This window comes from Penicillium malachiteum (assembly GCF_028827825.1).
Source record: "Penicillium malachiteum strain IBT 17515 chromosome Unknown utg000005l:1.0-9002435.0:326005.0-9005861.0, whole genome shotgun sequence".
Taxonomy (NCBI): domain Eukaryota; kingdom Fungi; phylum Ascomycota; class Eurotiomycetes; order Eurotiales; family Aspergillaceae; genus Penicillium; species Penicillium malachiteum.
In genome coordinates this window covers 7,154,753-7,169,563 of record NW_026643099.1, presented here as the reverse complement: position 1 = coordinate 7,169,563, position 14,811 = coordinate 7,154,753, and the positions used below count along the sequence as shown (strand labels likewise).

General features: G+C 47.0%; 5 protein-coding genes across 5 annotated transcripts; 3 read left to right on the top strand and 2 right to left on the bottom strand.

Annotated features, from left to right (window-relative positions):
* Positions 1 to 1,523: 1,523 nt before the first annotated feature.
* On the top strand, positions 1,524 to 1,986 carry N7483_012662 (extracellular guanyl-specific ribonuclease RntA; the record flags this gene model as incomplete). Its single annotated transcript, XM_057096089.1, has 2 exons — positions 1,524 to 1,538; positions 1,612 to 1,986. 2 exons carry the CDS (start codon positions 1,524 to 1,526, stop codon positions 1,984 to 1,986), a joined length of 390 nt encoding a protein of 129 aa, XP_056942060.1.
* Positions 1,987 to 5,510: 3,524 nt separating this feature from the next.
* On the top strand, positions 5,511 to 6,313 carry N7483_012661 (uncharacterized protein; the record flags this gene model as incomplete). The annotated part of the gene is made up of 3 exons (XM_057096088.1): positions 5,511 to 5,628; positions 5,680 to 6,061; positions 6,112 to 6,313. The coding sequence occupies 3 exons, from the start codon at positions 5,511 to 5,513 to the stop codon at positions 6,311 to 6,313; spliced, it is 702 nt and encodes a 233-aa protein (XP_056942059.1).
* A 540-nt stretch (positions 6,314 to 6,853) lies between these two features.
* N7483_012660 (HET domain-containing protein) lies at positions 6,854 to 9,032 on the top strand (the record flags this gene model as incomplete). Its single annotated transcript, XM_057096087.1, has 2 exons — positions 6,854 to 7,009; positions 7,074 to 9,032. The coding sequence occupies 2 exons, from the start codon at positions 6,854 to 6,856 to the stop codon at positions 9,030 to 9,032; spliced, it is 2,115 nt and encodes a 704-aa protein (XP_056942058.1).
* A 579-nt stretch (positions 9,033 to 9,611) lies between these two features.
* On the bottom strand, positions 9,612 to 10,221 carry N7483_012659 (WW domain protein; the record flags this gene model as incomplete). Its single annotated transcript, XM_057096086.1, has 2 exons — positions 9,612 to 9,694; positions 9,774 to 10,221. 2 exons carry the CDS (start codon positions 10,219 to 10,221, stop codon positions 9,612 to 9,614), a joined length of 531 nt encoding a protein of 176 aa, XP_056942057.1.
* A 1,282-nt stretch (positions 10,222 to 11,503) lies between these two features.
* On the bottom strand, positions 11,504 to 13,814 carry N7483_012658 (uncharacterized protein; the record flags this gene model as incomplete). Its single annotated transcript, XM_057096085.1, has 3 exons — positions 11,504 to 11,561; positions 11,612 to 13,736; positions 13,811 to 13,814. The coding sequence occupies 3 exons, from the start codon at positions 13,812 to 13,814 to the stop codon at positions 11,504 to 11,506; spliced, it is 2,187 nt and encodes a 728-aa protein (XP_056942056.1).
* Positions 13,815 to 14,811: the final 997 nt, after the last annotated feature.

Sequence of the window (14,811 nt, the reverse complement as noted above, 5' to 3'; positions counted from 1 at the left end):
AGTGTTCCCAAATTTGACAAATACCCATCATGATATCAATACCAGCATCAGCTTTTGATAGAACAGATCTTCATGGGTTGCTCAAAATGTGAGATACAGTCTTCTACGATCTCAAAGTAGCCAGGACGCTGTGCAGATAGAATACGGATACCCACCAATGTCTTTGCTTGAATTATATTCATCCAGATGTCCTAACAACAATCTTCTAATGGTCAGACCGCCGATTCAGGACTGACCGCATCATCTGAGAATAAGTCTCTCTCAACTTAGGCTATGCTAACTTGACATGCTCACCTGATTCCTTGGTTGATCTCTGCATAGGCCGCGGCATCGGTCTGACGTATCCCTTTTTGACAGGCACTCATGGTGTAAATTGAAGACCCATCAAACCTTGGAAGATTTTATGTATGGAAGCTTGTCTACCTGGAACCTGAGGCAGATAGTCGTATATCACCCTTGCCCAGCCTGGCGGTGACGCTGACATTTTACCAATGAATAGTCACTTTATCCCTCAACTCCATTACCTACGCACACCGACCTCAAGAGGATTCAAGTTACGATCTCACCCTATTCCAGATGTCGTCCTACGTTTGACGTTCACAGGACTAAGAGCATTACGAATCAAACACGACTCTATAGGTATTCTTTACCACAACCTGATGACGACAAGATTTGGCGCACGTGTGACTGGGATTCGTGGTAGTAGGAAGTCCACTTAAAACCTCTTACTTGGTATGATACTAAGATGTAAGCCTCGTTATACTACGGCAATGCTAAAAGTTCCAAATAATCTCCGTTCGAACTAAACATTTGAAGCCAACCCAAGCAAGCCAAGACGAAACTACCTAAACCTGAAGCTTCAACGACAGGAGCGGCACGGATCCCGTCGGAGTGCCGACCTGAGATAAACCCCCTATTTACATGATACAGGTCCCAACGTTGCATAAATCATATTTCAATGCATCCATCATCTTGGCTGCATTTACTCAGCAAAAGTACCCAACATTCGGTATCACCCTGTCGCTGAGGATGCCCATCGTGTCTCCAAGCTCCAACACTGATTGGCCCGATAGGTTCCTGCAGTGAGGTCTGTTAGCGGGGTCAGTAAGGGTCCACTTTACACCCGTAAACCCTGTCGATCAATCCCCAGATAAGGCGAGCGCCAGTAGATCTCTCACGATGTCTGACAACACCAATCAATGGTTGGGTGTACCCCATTAAGACTATCTTAGGTTATGCCCTGCAGATCGGTGGAAATTCCTTTTGAGGTATAGTTTAATAGAATTGTGCAGTAGCTTGGACCCTGAATTCGATTATCCAATCATCACTATGTTGTTGGTTTAGTTTGAATGTAACATTGTCTAGAAGGATGATGTCTCTGTGCAAGGCCGAGGCAGCACATACTGACAAGAAATAGTATTTAAACGCAAGATTCCCCAATGGATGGGATATAAGAACAGCACACGGTAGTCAATTCTAAAATATCCTCCTCATTCTTCTCTACCGCTGAGCTTGACATCAAGATGCAGTACGGCAAGGTATGGACCTCGGATCCTAATATTACAAGGATTGTAATTGGAAATGAAACTCACAATTTTGGAAATATCACAGATCCTCACCCTCGCGACCGTCTTCATGACAGGCGCCCTCGCCATCCCCCTGGAACAGCTCACCCGTGCTTGCGCCTACACCTGTGGCTCAAACTGTTACACCAGCAGTGCCGTTACCGCAGCTTTGAACGCTGGATACAAGCTTGAGTCTTCCGGAGATGAAGATGACTCCTACCCACACGAGTACCACGACTATGAGGGCTTCGACTTCCCTGTCTCCGGCACCTACTACGAGTTCCCCATTCTGAGCAGCGGAGATGTCTATGACGGTGGTTCTCCCGGAGCCGATCGTGTTATCTTCAATGGTTCCGGTGAACTTGCGGGTGTTATTACCCACACCGGTGCTTCCGGTGATGACTTTGTTGAGTGCACTTAGGAGTGCTATTGTTACCAGCCTTGGAAGAGATATGAGGTTAGCAGTCTTGATCGAATACTGTGTTGAATGATATTATGATTCTGAAGAGGACTCATGTTCACGATTACAGCTTAAAGTTGGGGAGAACCTCCGAGTCGGGATAGTAATCGATGTATTGATAGTAAAGTATGCTTAAACACATGAATTCTCAGAAGAAATAATGCAGCACTATTTAAATGTAGAAGACGGACTTTCACGCAAACACAAACGGATATCGTATCAGCATGCTGTTAAGTCTTCACTTGATCTTAGTATCTAGAGGCAAACAGCAATCGACACCCGCACTGAAGTAAAGCGATTGTGGGATCTTGTCGTCGCCCGGGTTTGATACCGGTACCTAGGTAACATTGAGGTATTCATTTGCTAGCTGCATGAACCATTCCATTCGGTCATTGATTTCTTCCTCATACCCATGATCATCACGTTCGTCGACTATAATCTGGGATATCTGCTGAGTTATGGTAATTTGGGCGAGATTCCAAATCTCTGATGGTTCCGATGTGTAACTCTAGCCAATGTTGGATACGCCCAGTCAGCCACACGGTCACGAATCGACTTGAGAGCTTCATACTCTGCAATGGATGGTTCGTACTACCCTTGAAGAGTGATTCATTACATACTTGTGATCAAATTGTGAGGAATACCATCTGAAAACGTACTCATTCCCAGTTGAGGAAGTGTTCAAGAGCATTGCGGCCTGAAGGACTTTGTATCTGAGGAGATGTGCCCAAGACCATTCTGGGCGACGGAGACAGTTTTTAGAACTCTGAATTAAGGGAGGTATACTGAGAGGAATGGGATGCCCTGTGTTATCAGTTTTAGGCTTCACCGTAGGAAGAAGCGCGTTGGGTATTCTTTTCATGTCCACGCCTCCGAGAATATGGGGTGCTTTCATCATTGCTCAGCCCGTAACAAACGGTTCATCTGGCTTTTTGCTGCCGTACTCAATCAAAGCATGATCTCTTGCACTGTCCATGCTTGAGAAGGGTTGAGTGCATATAATTCCTCCTATCACACGCGTGGACAAGGAAAGTTGCTCTGAGTTTCTTTATCACCGCGAGCGCTGATGCCATGATTCTTGGCCATATTGTGAGTGGCGAATACTTCAGTGTAAATACATTCTCTGCTCTGGCATGTGTGTTGAGTTTATACTTGAATTTGCACCTCCAGTATCCGAAGAGGTATTGAGGAAGCCTTGAATTATCAAGGCTAGTAGTAGTCAGTAGTTATTCTTGCCTTAGACTCTGGTTTTTTGCAGTCTTCGAGCACATCCCACAAGCATGTTCTTAGTCGCAGTCTTCAACGTACTTGATTTGAATCCATAGCCGCTTGTATTGCCATCTAGGGTTGATGTCAACTCCGAAAGCAGGCTCCATGGTTCCAAATGCACCTTCTTGGAGATCCCGGAAGATTCCAGCAACCCGGCATGTCATGTCAACTTGGGAGAATTTGGAGCCAAATAACTCTGGTCATGTCCGGGTAAGGCAAACCTTGGAAGCGCTATCGCTGTAGCTATCTGGGATATCGGAAGCCTTATTGGGATAGCAAGACGCATATGTTGTCGCAGGTACTCAAGTGCCATTCCTAGAAATAATAGCCACTAGATATTACTAGTTCCATTTTGAAAGTTATCTGCAGCTGTTAGCAGTCGAGTTCTGTCTGAGGGAGTGCAAAAAAGTCTCTGTTTCAAGATTTGGATAATCAAAGCACTGAGGATAAGTTGATGGTTGTTTATTCAGCATACACTCGGATAATTCACGGTGTTAGATGCGGAGATGAAGTTAGTAGTTGAGAGAGGAAGAGGAATAGGTGTGTTGGAAGAAGTGATAGTATGTCGGCTCTAGAGGTGATACCTTGACGGAAATCAAACTCTTGTTCCTCTAGTTCCTTCTCGGCTGGCTTAGCGATTTTTTGAGTGTATTGGCATCATGATCCTCTCAATGTCCCGACCACATCATTTCATCGGTAAAAGGAGGCACGTGCGAATATTGTCAAAGACACCTGGGCAATCGCAAGTTCCTTGTCAGGTTCCGAATTGAGAATATCTACCAGGTTACTATATCTCGACGAATAAAAGGTAAAAGGTTGATCCCAAGAAATGAAGCGGATTATGAGATAAATAGTGTGAAGAAAGAAAGATCAGGGGATATCAAGAGTTTTGTTGCACAAGAACGGAAAATCGAGAATCCGGGGTGATCAATGCGTAAATCATTGCGGGGTAATCAACAAATGTCCTATTTTGGATGAATTTGCATGATCTGATTGTAAGTGATATGTGAAGTGATATGTGGAGTGATATGTGGAGTGATATGTGAAGTGATATGTGAAGTGCTATTGAAAGAACTTTGAAAAGAAAGATATTCCAAGGTTACTGAAACATTCAACAACTGTCAGAGCTAGGTAAAAGAATTATATGGCTCTTGTAGCTGAAGCAATCATGGATCAATGCTGGATTCATTGACTCTGAGTCCAATTGAGCTTACGATTCAAGTCTAGTCGCTCTCTACTATCCCAGATAATACCTTGGTGGCTAGCCTTGAAGCCTCACTCGTCCGTTTAAATTGGCCTGACTCCCAAGGTCCTAATATAAAATTTACTTAGTCACCATCGTCCTTGGCTGTGTCACCAGCTCTGGCATTCCAGCACCTCATTTCGGATCAGGTCATCTGTCAATGCAACAGGAGAGGGAACTTTGTTAATATATGGCGCCCGATCACCAGGTTCCCGATTCTCCTCATCTGGTATGGAATTAGCAGACTGACCAAATCCCCAACCTTGAACTCAAAGTTTCTCGGAGTTGACCAACTTATAAGACCTAATAAACAGTAAAAGACGGTCTATAATTGGCAACACAGCGCTTTCCGACAATCTTTGGGTTCATCATCATAGTGGAGTAATTGCTAATAGCTATTGTTATTAAGTGAACCTACTAGTACTTAGTATATCGCCATAGTGGTTTCAGAATCTAAGATCTAGTCGGCAAGTTAATAGTTTGAGGTGACTTGATAGGTGCTTTGATATTTAGTTCAATATGTAGGTGGGGTCACTATGCGTCGTATAGTATACGAGAAATCCTGTGAAAGTAGCTGTGCACGTGGATATCAGCTATTAAATAGCCTAAGAGATGACCTAGTAAGTAGTGTAGCTTGGTAGGCCTAACTTAGGCGCCGAAACATTTTTGTACTAATGACCCAGGTGGGCTCCGAGCCTACACTACTGCAGCTTAAATGAACACGTTTTTCCTCTTTGCGAGTAATCTCAAAAACTCCACTCGCTTCGATATTAATTGTCTAGATAGTCATATAAGCACTATACTATTGGCCCCCGGGGCGAGCCTTGTCCTCCGGTGAAGTGGATTCGAATGTTACATGCTCGTACCTGCCAAGTCCATGCGATGATTTAAAATCCGTGCTTCCACCACATCTAACTTCACTTGATAACCACCTTCTTTCTTTCTAATACATTTTCAAACACTAATAATCGCTATGAGTGATCTCCCAGACTACGTCCTTGACCCCAATGCCGTCCTCAAGGACACCGAGGCAACCTGGCGTCACGGAAATCCTCCCAATTACTCCAAGACAAGAGCATTTTATGAGCAGAGTACAAATTCCCACAGAAGCCCACTCTTATTCCAATACTTACATCTCCTAGCAAAGCAAAAGACCCACGAGCACGGCAGCCTTCAATTTCTCGTCGAGAACTTGGTCAAAAACTGGGAGATCGAAGCCTCCTTCAAGACAAACTTGGCTGACTGGCGGACCATCGATCAAGATGTGTACACCTTCTCCCTGAACGGCGGCGAGCCACGAACAGGACACCACATGCTTGAAGTGGGAACATACAATGCTCTGTTGACTGCGAATCAGTACTACGACCCCACGAAGAACAGCTTCGACGACTCGCACAAGTCGTTTAAGCGTATGATGCCGACATTTGCTTGGGAGGTACTTGAGGTCTACGCTGGACCCCCAGTTGTTGTTGCGAAGTGGAGACACTGGGGAGAGATGAAGAATGATTATGTGGGATATAATAGGTACGGCATGCTACACCATTTCTGTTTGCTCATGATACTGATAATCCCAGCTCTGGCGAGAAAGTCACAGTGAAGGCTCACGGAGGGGTCATTGATATCCAGGGTCTCATTGTGGCGAAGGTCAATGACAAGCTACAAGTGCAGAGTATCGATGTCTGGTTTGATCCGATGGAAATGTTTCGCCAGATTGGCCAAGAGAGGAACGGTACAAGCTCCGGGTCAGGCTGCCCATTTGCCAGTGCGCGTCAATAGTATATTAGTAGGAGTCAGATATGAATCAAGCTAAAATTGAATATGCTCCGATGCCCTTAGCGTACTGGTACATTTCTAACCTTGGAAGGTTCCTCGGGTGTGCGCTGACTGTTACGCGTACTTTTGACAGTGCAACAATGCCTGATCAATTTCAATAGCTCGATGGCATCATTTTTGAGGAAATTAAGGATAAGGCTCTTGAGACCATTCGTGTTTACTACCTAGTATAGTATAGGTCCACAGGTCCAAGCTCGCATCTAAGAACTGTGCACGTACCGCTCGCTTAGCATAGCTTCTAGAAAGTGGGTTGCCTAATTAAAAATTAATATGCAAGATCCGACCGCAGTATAATTCTCAGCCCCCATTTATCCCAGCCTCTTTGTTTAAGAGATTGTTTTAAGCCAATCGGGGATGGCGGAATATAATATAATGTGCCCAGGTGATAAGGGGCTATTCCGGGCTAGCGCAACACGGACGAAGCCGCGCGGACAGCTACTTGCACCTCAACAACAATGCAAGGCCCACATAAGGTGATCCACCATGGACCCTGGCAGCTATTTCACCGAGGAAATATGGGAAGCTGAGGATAAGCGTGAATTCTTTCATGCCACCGTGAGAAATGATATGCGAAATCGCGTGGACCAATGGATGGAAGTGGATCGAGGGGATGGCTGGATTATCAGAAGTGACAGGGAGGTAGGTTACTCCCACAAGTGCTGACATCTACTATCCGCGGTTTTATCCCTGACTATCGTCAAAGGAAAGAGAAGCCGCAGCCGATTGGCGAAGAAAGCGAGATGAAGAGCGAAGAGAGTTCCTGCGAAATGCGGACGATGCCTGGGTTCATATTGTGGATAACAAGTTTGCGGAGAAGTTCTTCGCAAAGGCGCAGAAAAAGGATATTCCTAAGCTCAGGTCACCATCTGTACCGCTATGCAAATACTGCGACACTGTCCGCTTCGACAAATCCATAACGGTTACTGAACTTCGAGCGAAACTGAAACCTTGTCTGGTCTGTCGAATGAATCGCGCTCGGGCTGACGCAGTCAGAACCAAGATCGAAGTGCTTAAAGCTCCTACACTAAGAGTTTGCCGTGCACCGAAACCCAAAGGCAAATCGCGTTCGGAGTCGCACTCGGACATCCAAATGGGATTTCCTGTGCTTCCAGCCTCGGAGAGTGATATTCGATTCAAGCTGTTTCGGGAATGGCTTCGATGCTGTGACGAAACTCACGAGCAACGAGTTTGCAGTCCAAGATCGGAATCTTCATCGGTTGCCCTTTCTACGCCTACCCTTCCTTCGCGATTGGTCGATGTAGGCGAGGAGGCCTCTGATACTCTCTTTCTTCGTGATTTCCAGCCCAAAAGCCCCGAGAGAGACGACACAGAACCCGAGTCCAGGGAGAATATTCAATATATTGCTCTATCTCATTGTTGGGGGAAATTACCGGAACACAGAAGAGCAGAATACTGTCTCTCAGCCGAGAATCTCAACGAAAGACAAACAACTGGATTCCAACTCTCTACGCTCCCCCTGACATTCCGCGACGCCATCACTGTAACCCGTCGCCTAGGCAGGAAATACCTGTGGATCGATTCTTTATGCATAATCCAATCCGGTGACAGCCAAGCCGACTGGCAAAAAGAAGCGACTCGAATGGAATCAATATTCAGCAACGCATATTGCACTCTAGCCGCGACATCCGCTACCAACTCCGACGCGGGATTCCTGGCCCGGTCAAATACACGAAACTCCCGACCCTATATCAAAATCCGTTCCCAAACCCACGGCTCTTTATATGTCTGTACAACAGGTGACAACTTCGACCACGACGTCTCAGGTGGAGCACTAAACCATCGCGCGTGGGTATTACAAGAGCGTGCACTATCACGCCGAACAATTCATTTTACTAGTACGCAGGCCTATTTCGAGTGTGGAGATGGCATACGCTGTGAGACGATGACATATATGCGAAACTCACAGTCCCTATTTCTCGGGGATCCTGCATTCCCACTCGGAATGGGAATGCGCACCACTCGTGATCGAATCAAGCTTGTCCATTGGCTATTCACGGTCTACATGCAATTGAGTATCACGCATGCGACTGATCGGGTACTAGCTATATCCGGTCTTGAGAAGCGGCTAGCTGAGACCTTTCAAACTGAGTGCTGCTTTGGTGTTTTTGAGAAATACCTCGGTCGGTGTCTTTTATGGAAGAGAGGTGAACGGTCAAAGGCTTTGGAACGAATTGAGTATCCTGAATCGCGAGCGCCAGCGTCTTGGTCATGGATGGCGTTCAAGGGAGAAATTGAATATGTGGATGTTGATGCACAGGTTCAATGGTGTAAGGATATTAAGCTGGAGGATGCAGTTTTACGAGCTCCCATGAGGAGTTTGATATCTGAGAAATGTCAGGTTGGGCGGAATGGAGGAACTTATTCTATTGCGGATAAGCGGCAAGGTACTAGTTTTGAGCCTGGATGGTTGAAGTATGATCGACCGCGTCGTATTCAGTTGGAGAAGCATAAGCTGGTTATAGTTGGTAGAGAGGCATACGAAGCTCGGGATTGGTTGCGTCGATCATCTACCAGCTTTGATTATCATGTTTTGGTTGTTACTCCTGTGGGAAAGGAGTTTAAGAGAGTTGGAGTTGGGTTGATTCCTGCTGGGTGTATTTCTTTTAGTGATAAATTGACTCAGAATGGTGTAGTGTTGTAAACAATGGCAGATATGCTCAATATTATCAGTATTGCCTCATATCCTTGACTTTGAAACATGAGAGCTCTGACATCCGGATGTATAGAAGAGCCAAGCATAGTCACTATTTTATCAACAACCTAGGGAGGCGTCGTCCTCTAATTTATAGGTAACTTGTTTTGAAGGACACATGATCTATTAGAGGATATCGGTATACGAAAAGATGCAAGAGTTCCTAATTGTCGAGAATCACAGAGTCTATGCAGAATATCAAAGGTTTCATTATGATGGGTATCGCGCAGGAAGTAAGGGATTACTGTTGTCAAAGCACACTATAAAGCACAGAATCAAACGTTAAAAATCGCATCGCGATCATGCACATGTGCATTACCGAGGACCTAACAACCTAACAAAGAAACCCGAAAAGAAAACAAACGATCCCGGTCAAAATGCATTACAAGTCTTAACCTAGCCCCGAACCCATGCAAAAAGACCTGAAAAAAAGAAGCCCCTGATGATCAAGGTGGCGTAGCGTGAAACAAAACCATGGATCCGAACGGAACGGAACGAGTGCAGTGTCGATCACAAAGACCGAATTGTTTACCAGCCTCCATCATCCTCATACTGGTCCTCACGACCTTCTTCGTAAGCCTCGCGTTCATCATCGGAGTTGTTGTTCTCATCTGTATAGTATTAGCACCGCACTACACCGCATCACACCGCACCGCACCGCACCGGTAAAAAGAAAAGAAAAAAACATACCGATTTCATGCTCAACAAAGGCACCGAGAGCGGCTCCTCCAACACCAGCTAAGACCATTTTTCCAATGCCGCTACCACCACTCTGTTGCTGCTGGGGAGGGGCTTGCTGAGGCGGGTAGTTATCGTAACCCCCACCGTAGGGCGCAGGAGGAGGGGGACCGGAATAGTAACCCCCGGGAGGAGGAGCACCGCGGTCACCAGCGAATCCATAACCGTAAGGAGCTTCCCACTGGGAGCGACCGGTGGCTTCCTCAACCCAGAAAGCGCGTTGCGCGTTTGGCTCCCATTGTTGGTACCAGCCAGGTGGAAGTGGGGGTGGCGGGCCTGGAGGGGGACGCGCGAGAGGAGGACCAGGGGGACCTTGGTTGTAAGGTTGGCCACCGTATGGAGGTTGACCGTAACCTGGAGGAGGGGGACGATTGTAAGGATCACCACCGTAGTACGCCATGATGTGGTGTGGGAGAGGAAGAGGACGGTGGGGAGATGGATAGGGGAGAAAGAGAAAGTAAGAGAACAGGTGGTGAGGGATGGATCTTATAAGGGGAATTGAATTAAGCGCGTGTTGATTAAGACTAGGTAACTACCAGTTGACTATCATATATTTTTATGGGATTATGGTTATTCTTATTATTTTCTTTAACCAGTTCCGCTCTGAACCGAAACAATCATATTGAAGGCGCTACTTGGTTGGGTCTCCACCATCTGTGGAGGGTCAATGGTTAACCCCTTATATGGAGTCTTGGTAGTATTTTCAGTCCAGGCAGATGCAATCAGAGTATGTGGTACAGTGTTTACAGGGTATGGAGTACTGGATTAGGCGCTGATTTGAAACCCCTGAGCGTCACAAGGCTCATGGATCAACATGATGATCACAATGACCCGCTCAGTGAGATCGTTCATTGTCCCTTCTCCGTAAGGGTTGTGGGGGCGGGAGTTGTGCATCACGGTTACATTGATGACAGCGTGGAAGATTCGGGTAATGTTTCTAATCATGAGTAGGAGTCTGCAGGACGGAGTAAAGATGGCCGGAATACTAGGGAATTACTCCACCGTTTCAGACTTCCCCCTCTTTGCAGACTCATTATGAGTATACCATGTGAAGGACTTGCAATTGATAGATGATCTCGCCGAGAACGGAGTCAAAACAAATACCTCACCCCTCACCAGTGGGTCCAAGTCCCTGTCGTTTCAGTTTAGGCGGCTAGAGTGCGGAACAGACAGCAGCACACGATGTGGCGCATACTGACACAGCCACTGATATTAATACACGTGGCGGGGCTCCGAAGTGGATAAAGGGAAAAGGGGTCCAGGGGTATACAAAGGACTTGGCAGACAAGGAATTGATACGGATATTCATCTCGCAGTGCTTGAGCATGGCTCGGAATTGCATGATGAAAGAGGGGACATATACATACGCACTAGAATGCACCTAGTCAAGCATACTACGGAGTGCAGTGATTACATTGGAATGGGAGTTGAGTGGATATAGCGTAGATAAAGGTTCAACGAACTCAGCCTTATCCGAAATAATAATCATATTGTCTTGGCAATGACGCTGTCAGATCGAGAGAGCGAGCGATTAGAATATGCAGTCTGAAAAAATGATCACTAAGAAGGGGAAGTGCAAAATAATCCTCCAACACGTTACTTGTCCTTGGCGAGTCTATAAAGACATAAGATATTTCACTAAAGTCATAGATTCCAATCAAGGGTGAAGCGAAATGCTAAGCCTAGGAACCGGCCCAGTTGCTGGCCTCACTGTCACTGGGGTAGAAGAAGGATGCGAGACTAGAAGAAGTTAGAAAACTGAGAGAGTAAACAGGAACGGATGGACATACGCAATAATCACATAGGCTGCGATAAGCAGTGCACCCTCAAGGTAGTTACTGCGACCGTCGAGGACTAAAAAGTTGACAACAAAGGCAGTGACAAACAGACTGATGGTCTCGAACAAGGTGAAGTACAGGGACATGTCCTTGTCCATGCACCAACCCAGAATAACAACCAGGGGAGTAACGAAGATAGCAATTTGAATACTACTTCCAACAGAGACACCAATGGCAAGATCCATCTTGTTCTTGGTTGCCACACTGACAGCCGTGACGTGCTCAGCAGCATTACCCACAATAGGCAGGATAATCAAACCAATAAAGGCTTCGCTGACATTAGAGCTGGCGACCATGTCGGGAATGGCATCAACAAGGAACTCGGCACAGACAGCAACAAGACCGGTAGAAATCAACAGAAGAACCACGGCCGCAGTACGCGACATCACGGGTTCTGGCTCCTGAACAGCATCGGTAGCGACGGGGTTGGCAACCGTGGGGACACGGGCAGCACCACGAGCAAACTGCACGGCATTGCCTGCAGGAGGAACGGTGTTCATATGAGCGGGGAGAGAGTTACTGCGCTGAATACCCGGGCGTGCGGCAGTCCCAATGTGAGGCGAGTTACTAGGGGACTGCGAGCTAAAGACCGTGTTGGACAGCAACGAGGGGATTGGACCGAATGGCGAGCGCTTGCGGCTGGTGTCATTCTCCCCAGCGCCCTCCATACCGGCGAAGTTGGGTGCAGAGGCGAATCCCTTCATGGAGGGATGCGGGTCTTCCTTCACGGGAGCGCCATTCGAGGCCTCTGCCTGTGCCTGCGCCTGCGCCTCATTATGGGCCTGGACCTTCTGAGCGCGCTTAGAGCGACGCTTCTTACGTTCCTTCTTCCGAGCCTTATCGCTGTCATGGGCACTTTCAACGCGGCTCATGGTTAGGCCGAAGTCGCGGAAGCGTGGGTTGGCATCATCGTCGGCATCGTAGCGGACCTCTTCAAAGTCGATGGCACAAGAATTACTGTCATTGTTACTAGCAATGGAGTTGCCCAGGGAGCTCTGGTTCTCGTTCACCATGACCTTCTTCTGGACCGAGCGAGCCGTGCCCTTAGAGCTTGTACTCGACTTGCGGTGTCTGCGGTGTCTCATCGCACGCTTGATCCGTTTGGCGGTGGTCCATGATGTGGTGGTGTCCACCGAGTCTTCGCTGTCACTGGACGAGGAATCCGACGAGCTGTTCATCAGGTCTGCAAGGACACCAGGGTGGGATTCCTCATCGATGATTCGCTGGGGGATACTAGCGTAGAGATACGAGTGCGACTTGAGCTGGAAGAGGATATAGAGGATATATACCAGCAGGAGAACCACACTCGTACCACGGCTAACCTTCAAGGTTTGCCTGTCGGCAGCGGTAGTATCAGAAAAGGATGCATGAAAAGCGGTTGGCAGGAGAAGGCTGGTCACACTCAAACTGAGCAGACAAGCACTCATCTGTGTAACGGTACTGTTATAGATCTGCTCCTGGAAGCGGAGACCGCCCAGAAGGAAAGCCATACCCAGGATCAAGAGCAAATTAGCCAGGATTGATCCCAGTAGGGAGGCCTGGACAATTCGAATTTCATTCTTGACCAGGGCAATGATGAAAATGATCAACTCGACAGCATTACCGAAAGTGACGTTGATGAGTGCACCAATGGTGTCACCCAAGCGACTGGCCACGCTTTCTGTTGCGTGACTTAATAGTCCAGCGAGGGGAATAATAGCCACTGCATTCATAGCAAAGACAATATCTGGATTTAGTCCAGCTGCCTTGACAGCAATACCGAGTGGGACAAAGACCAGCAGGACATTGACCCAGCTGTGGAATAATGCATCCTTGGTATGATTATAGAAGCGCCCGCTGCCATTGCGCATGCGCACCAGCATGGGCGGCTTGTTGTTCTTTTCATCTTCGGGCCCCGGGGTAATAGTTTCCGCCGGGGCCTCTGGTGGGATATTCACTTGTACATCCCGACTGGGTTCTTGGAGGTGCGCCGTCTTGGGTATGGACGGGTCGGGAGCTTTGGGAAAGGGTTCAGTTGATTGGGGTTGAGAATCGCGAGGAGTAGTGGCGTGAGCTTTCGCCCACGAGTTAATACGGTCTGTATAGTGTGGGTCAGCGAAGGGTAATGGAGAGATAGGGGAGATAAGGTAGATTAATCTATAGTACACTCACGCATGTATTTCTTGAAATCAGCAAGGTGATTGAAGCAAGGCGATGAAGCCAAGAGATTCTTAGATTCCAATAAGGAAGAATGGAAGAAGTAAGAGAGAGAGAAGAAGAAAAGAAAAAGGGCGGATCCAACTATTTAACGGCAGAAGCTTGGCACCAACTTGGCAGATACAAAGTGGTTTTAGACTGCGATTCAACAGTTACAAGTACGGATTTCCCGAAATTATTGAATTCTTGCATCTATTAAAGGATGATCCAGTTCATTTTATGGGTCCTTCCTATAAAATGTTTTTGGTACAAAGTTTTATTTGTACCACTCAATCTGCATAGGTAGATCCCTCTGATCCATGAATGTTGAAGCTGACAGCCAACATTCTCAATGTCTCAAGCTTCGTAAGCTTGTCATCCCTCGAAATGATGTCAATAACTCGACTATTTGGGGTCATTCTGGTGACTTTTGGCGTTGAGTTGTTATGTGGAAGCCCAAGTACAAATGACGCGTTCAACTTAACCCCGATCCCTTTTTCCCTATAAGGGAGAAAATCCGGATCCACTATGGACAATGTCCGCCTTACCACTGGCTCCTCTACGTGCTTACCCACAGGATCGACCTTCCGCCATGGGTCAATAATCAATCGAAACAGAGCTTGAAACTGGAGATTGCGACCGGAGTACTTTGGACCCTCTTTCAACGAGTACAAAGAGAGAGAGTTGGTTTGTCCCATGGGGAACAGAAACAATCTTTTTTTATCAACTATGGCCCTACCTTTGCAACAGTTCAAGTTGAACTTGAAGCTAACCAATTCCGAGCCAATCGATAAAACCCGAGATGTCCGCACTTATTCGCAAATATATCCGAATCGAACCTAGTCTAACTTTCCTTGGGCATCTGATACGAAGATCGAGATGCAAGATGCCTCACTTACAGGGCCTCAAGGCCTCCAGTGGAAAGCCACAGAATAATGCAATCTGGACTGTGCTCCACATGATGTCATTTGTACGTG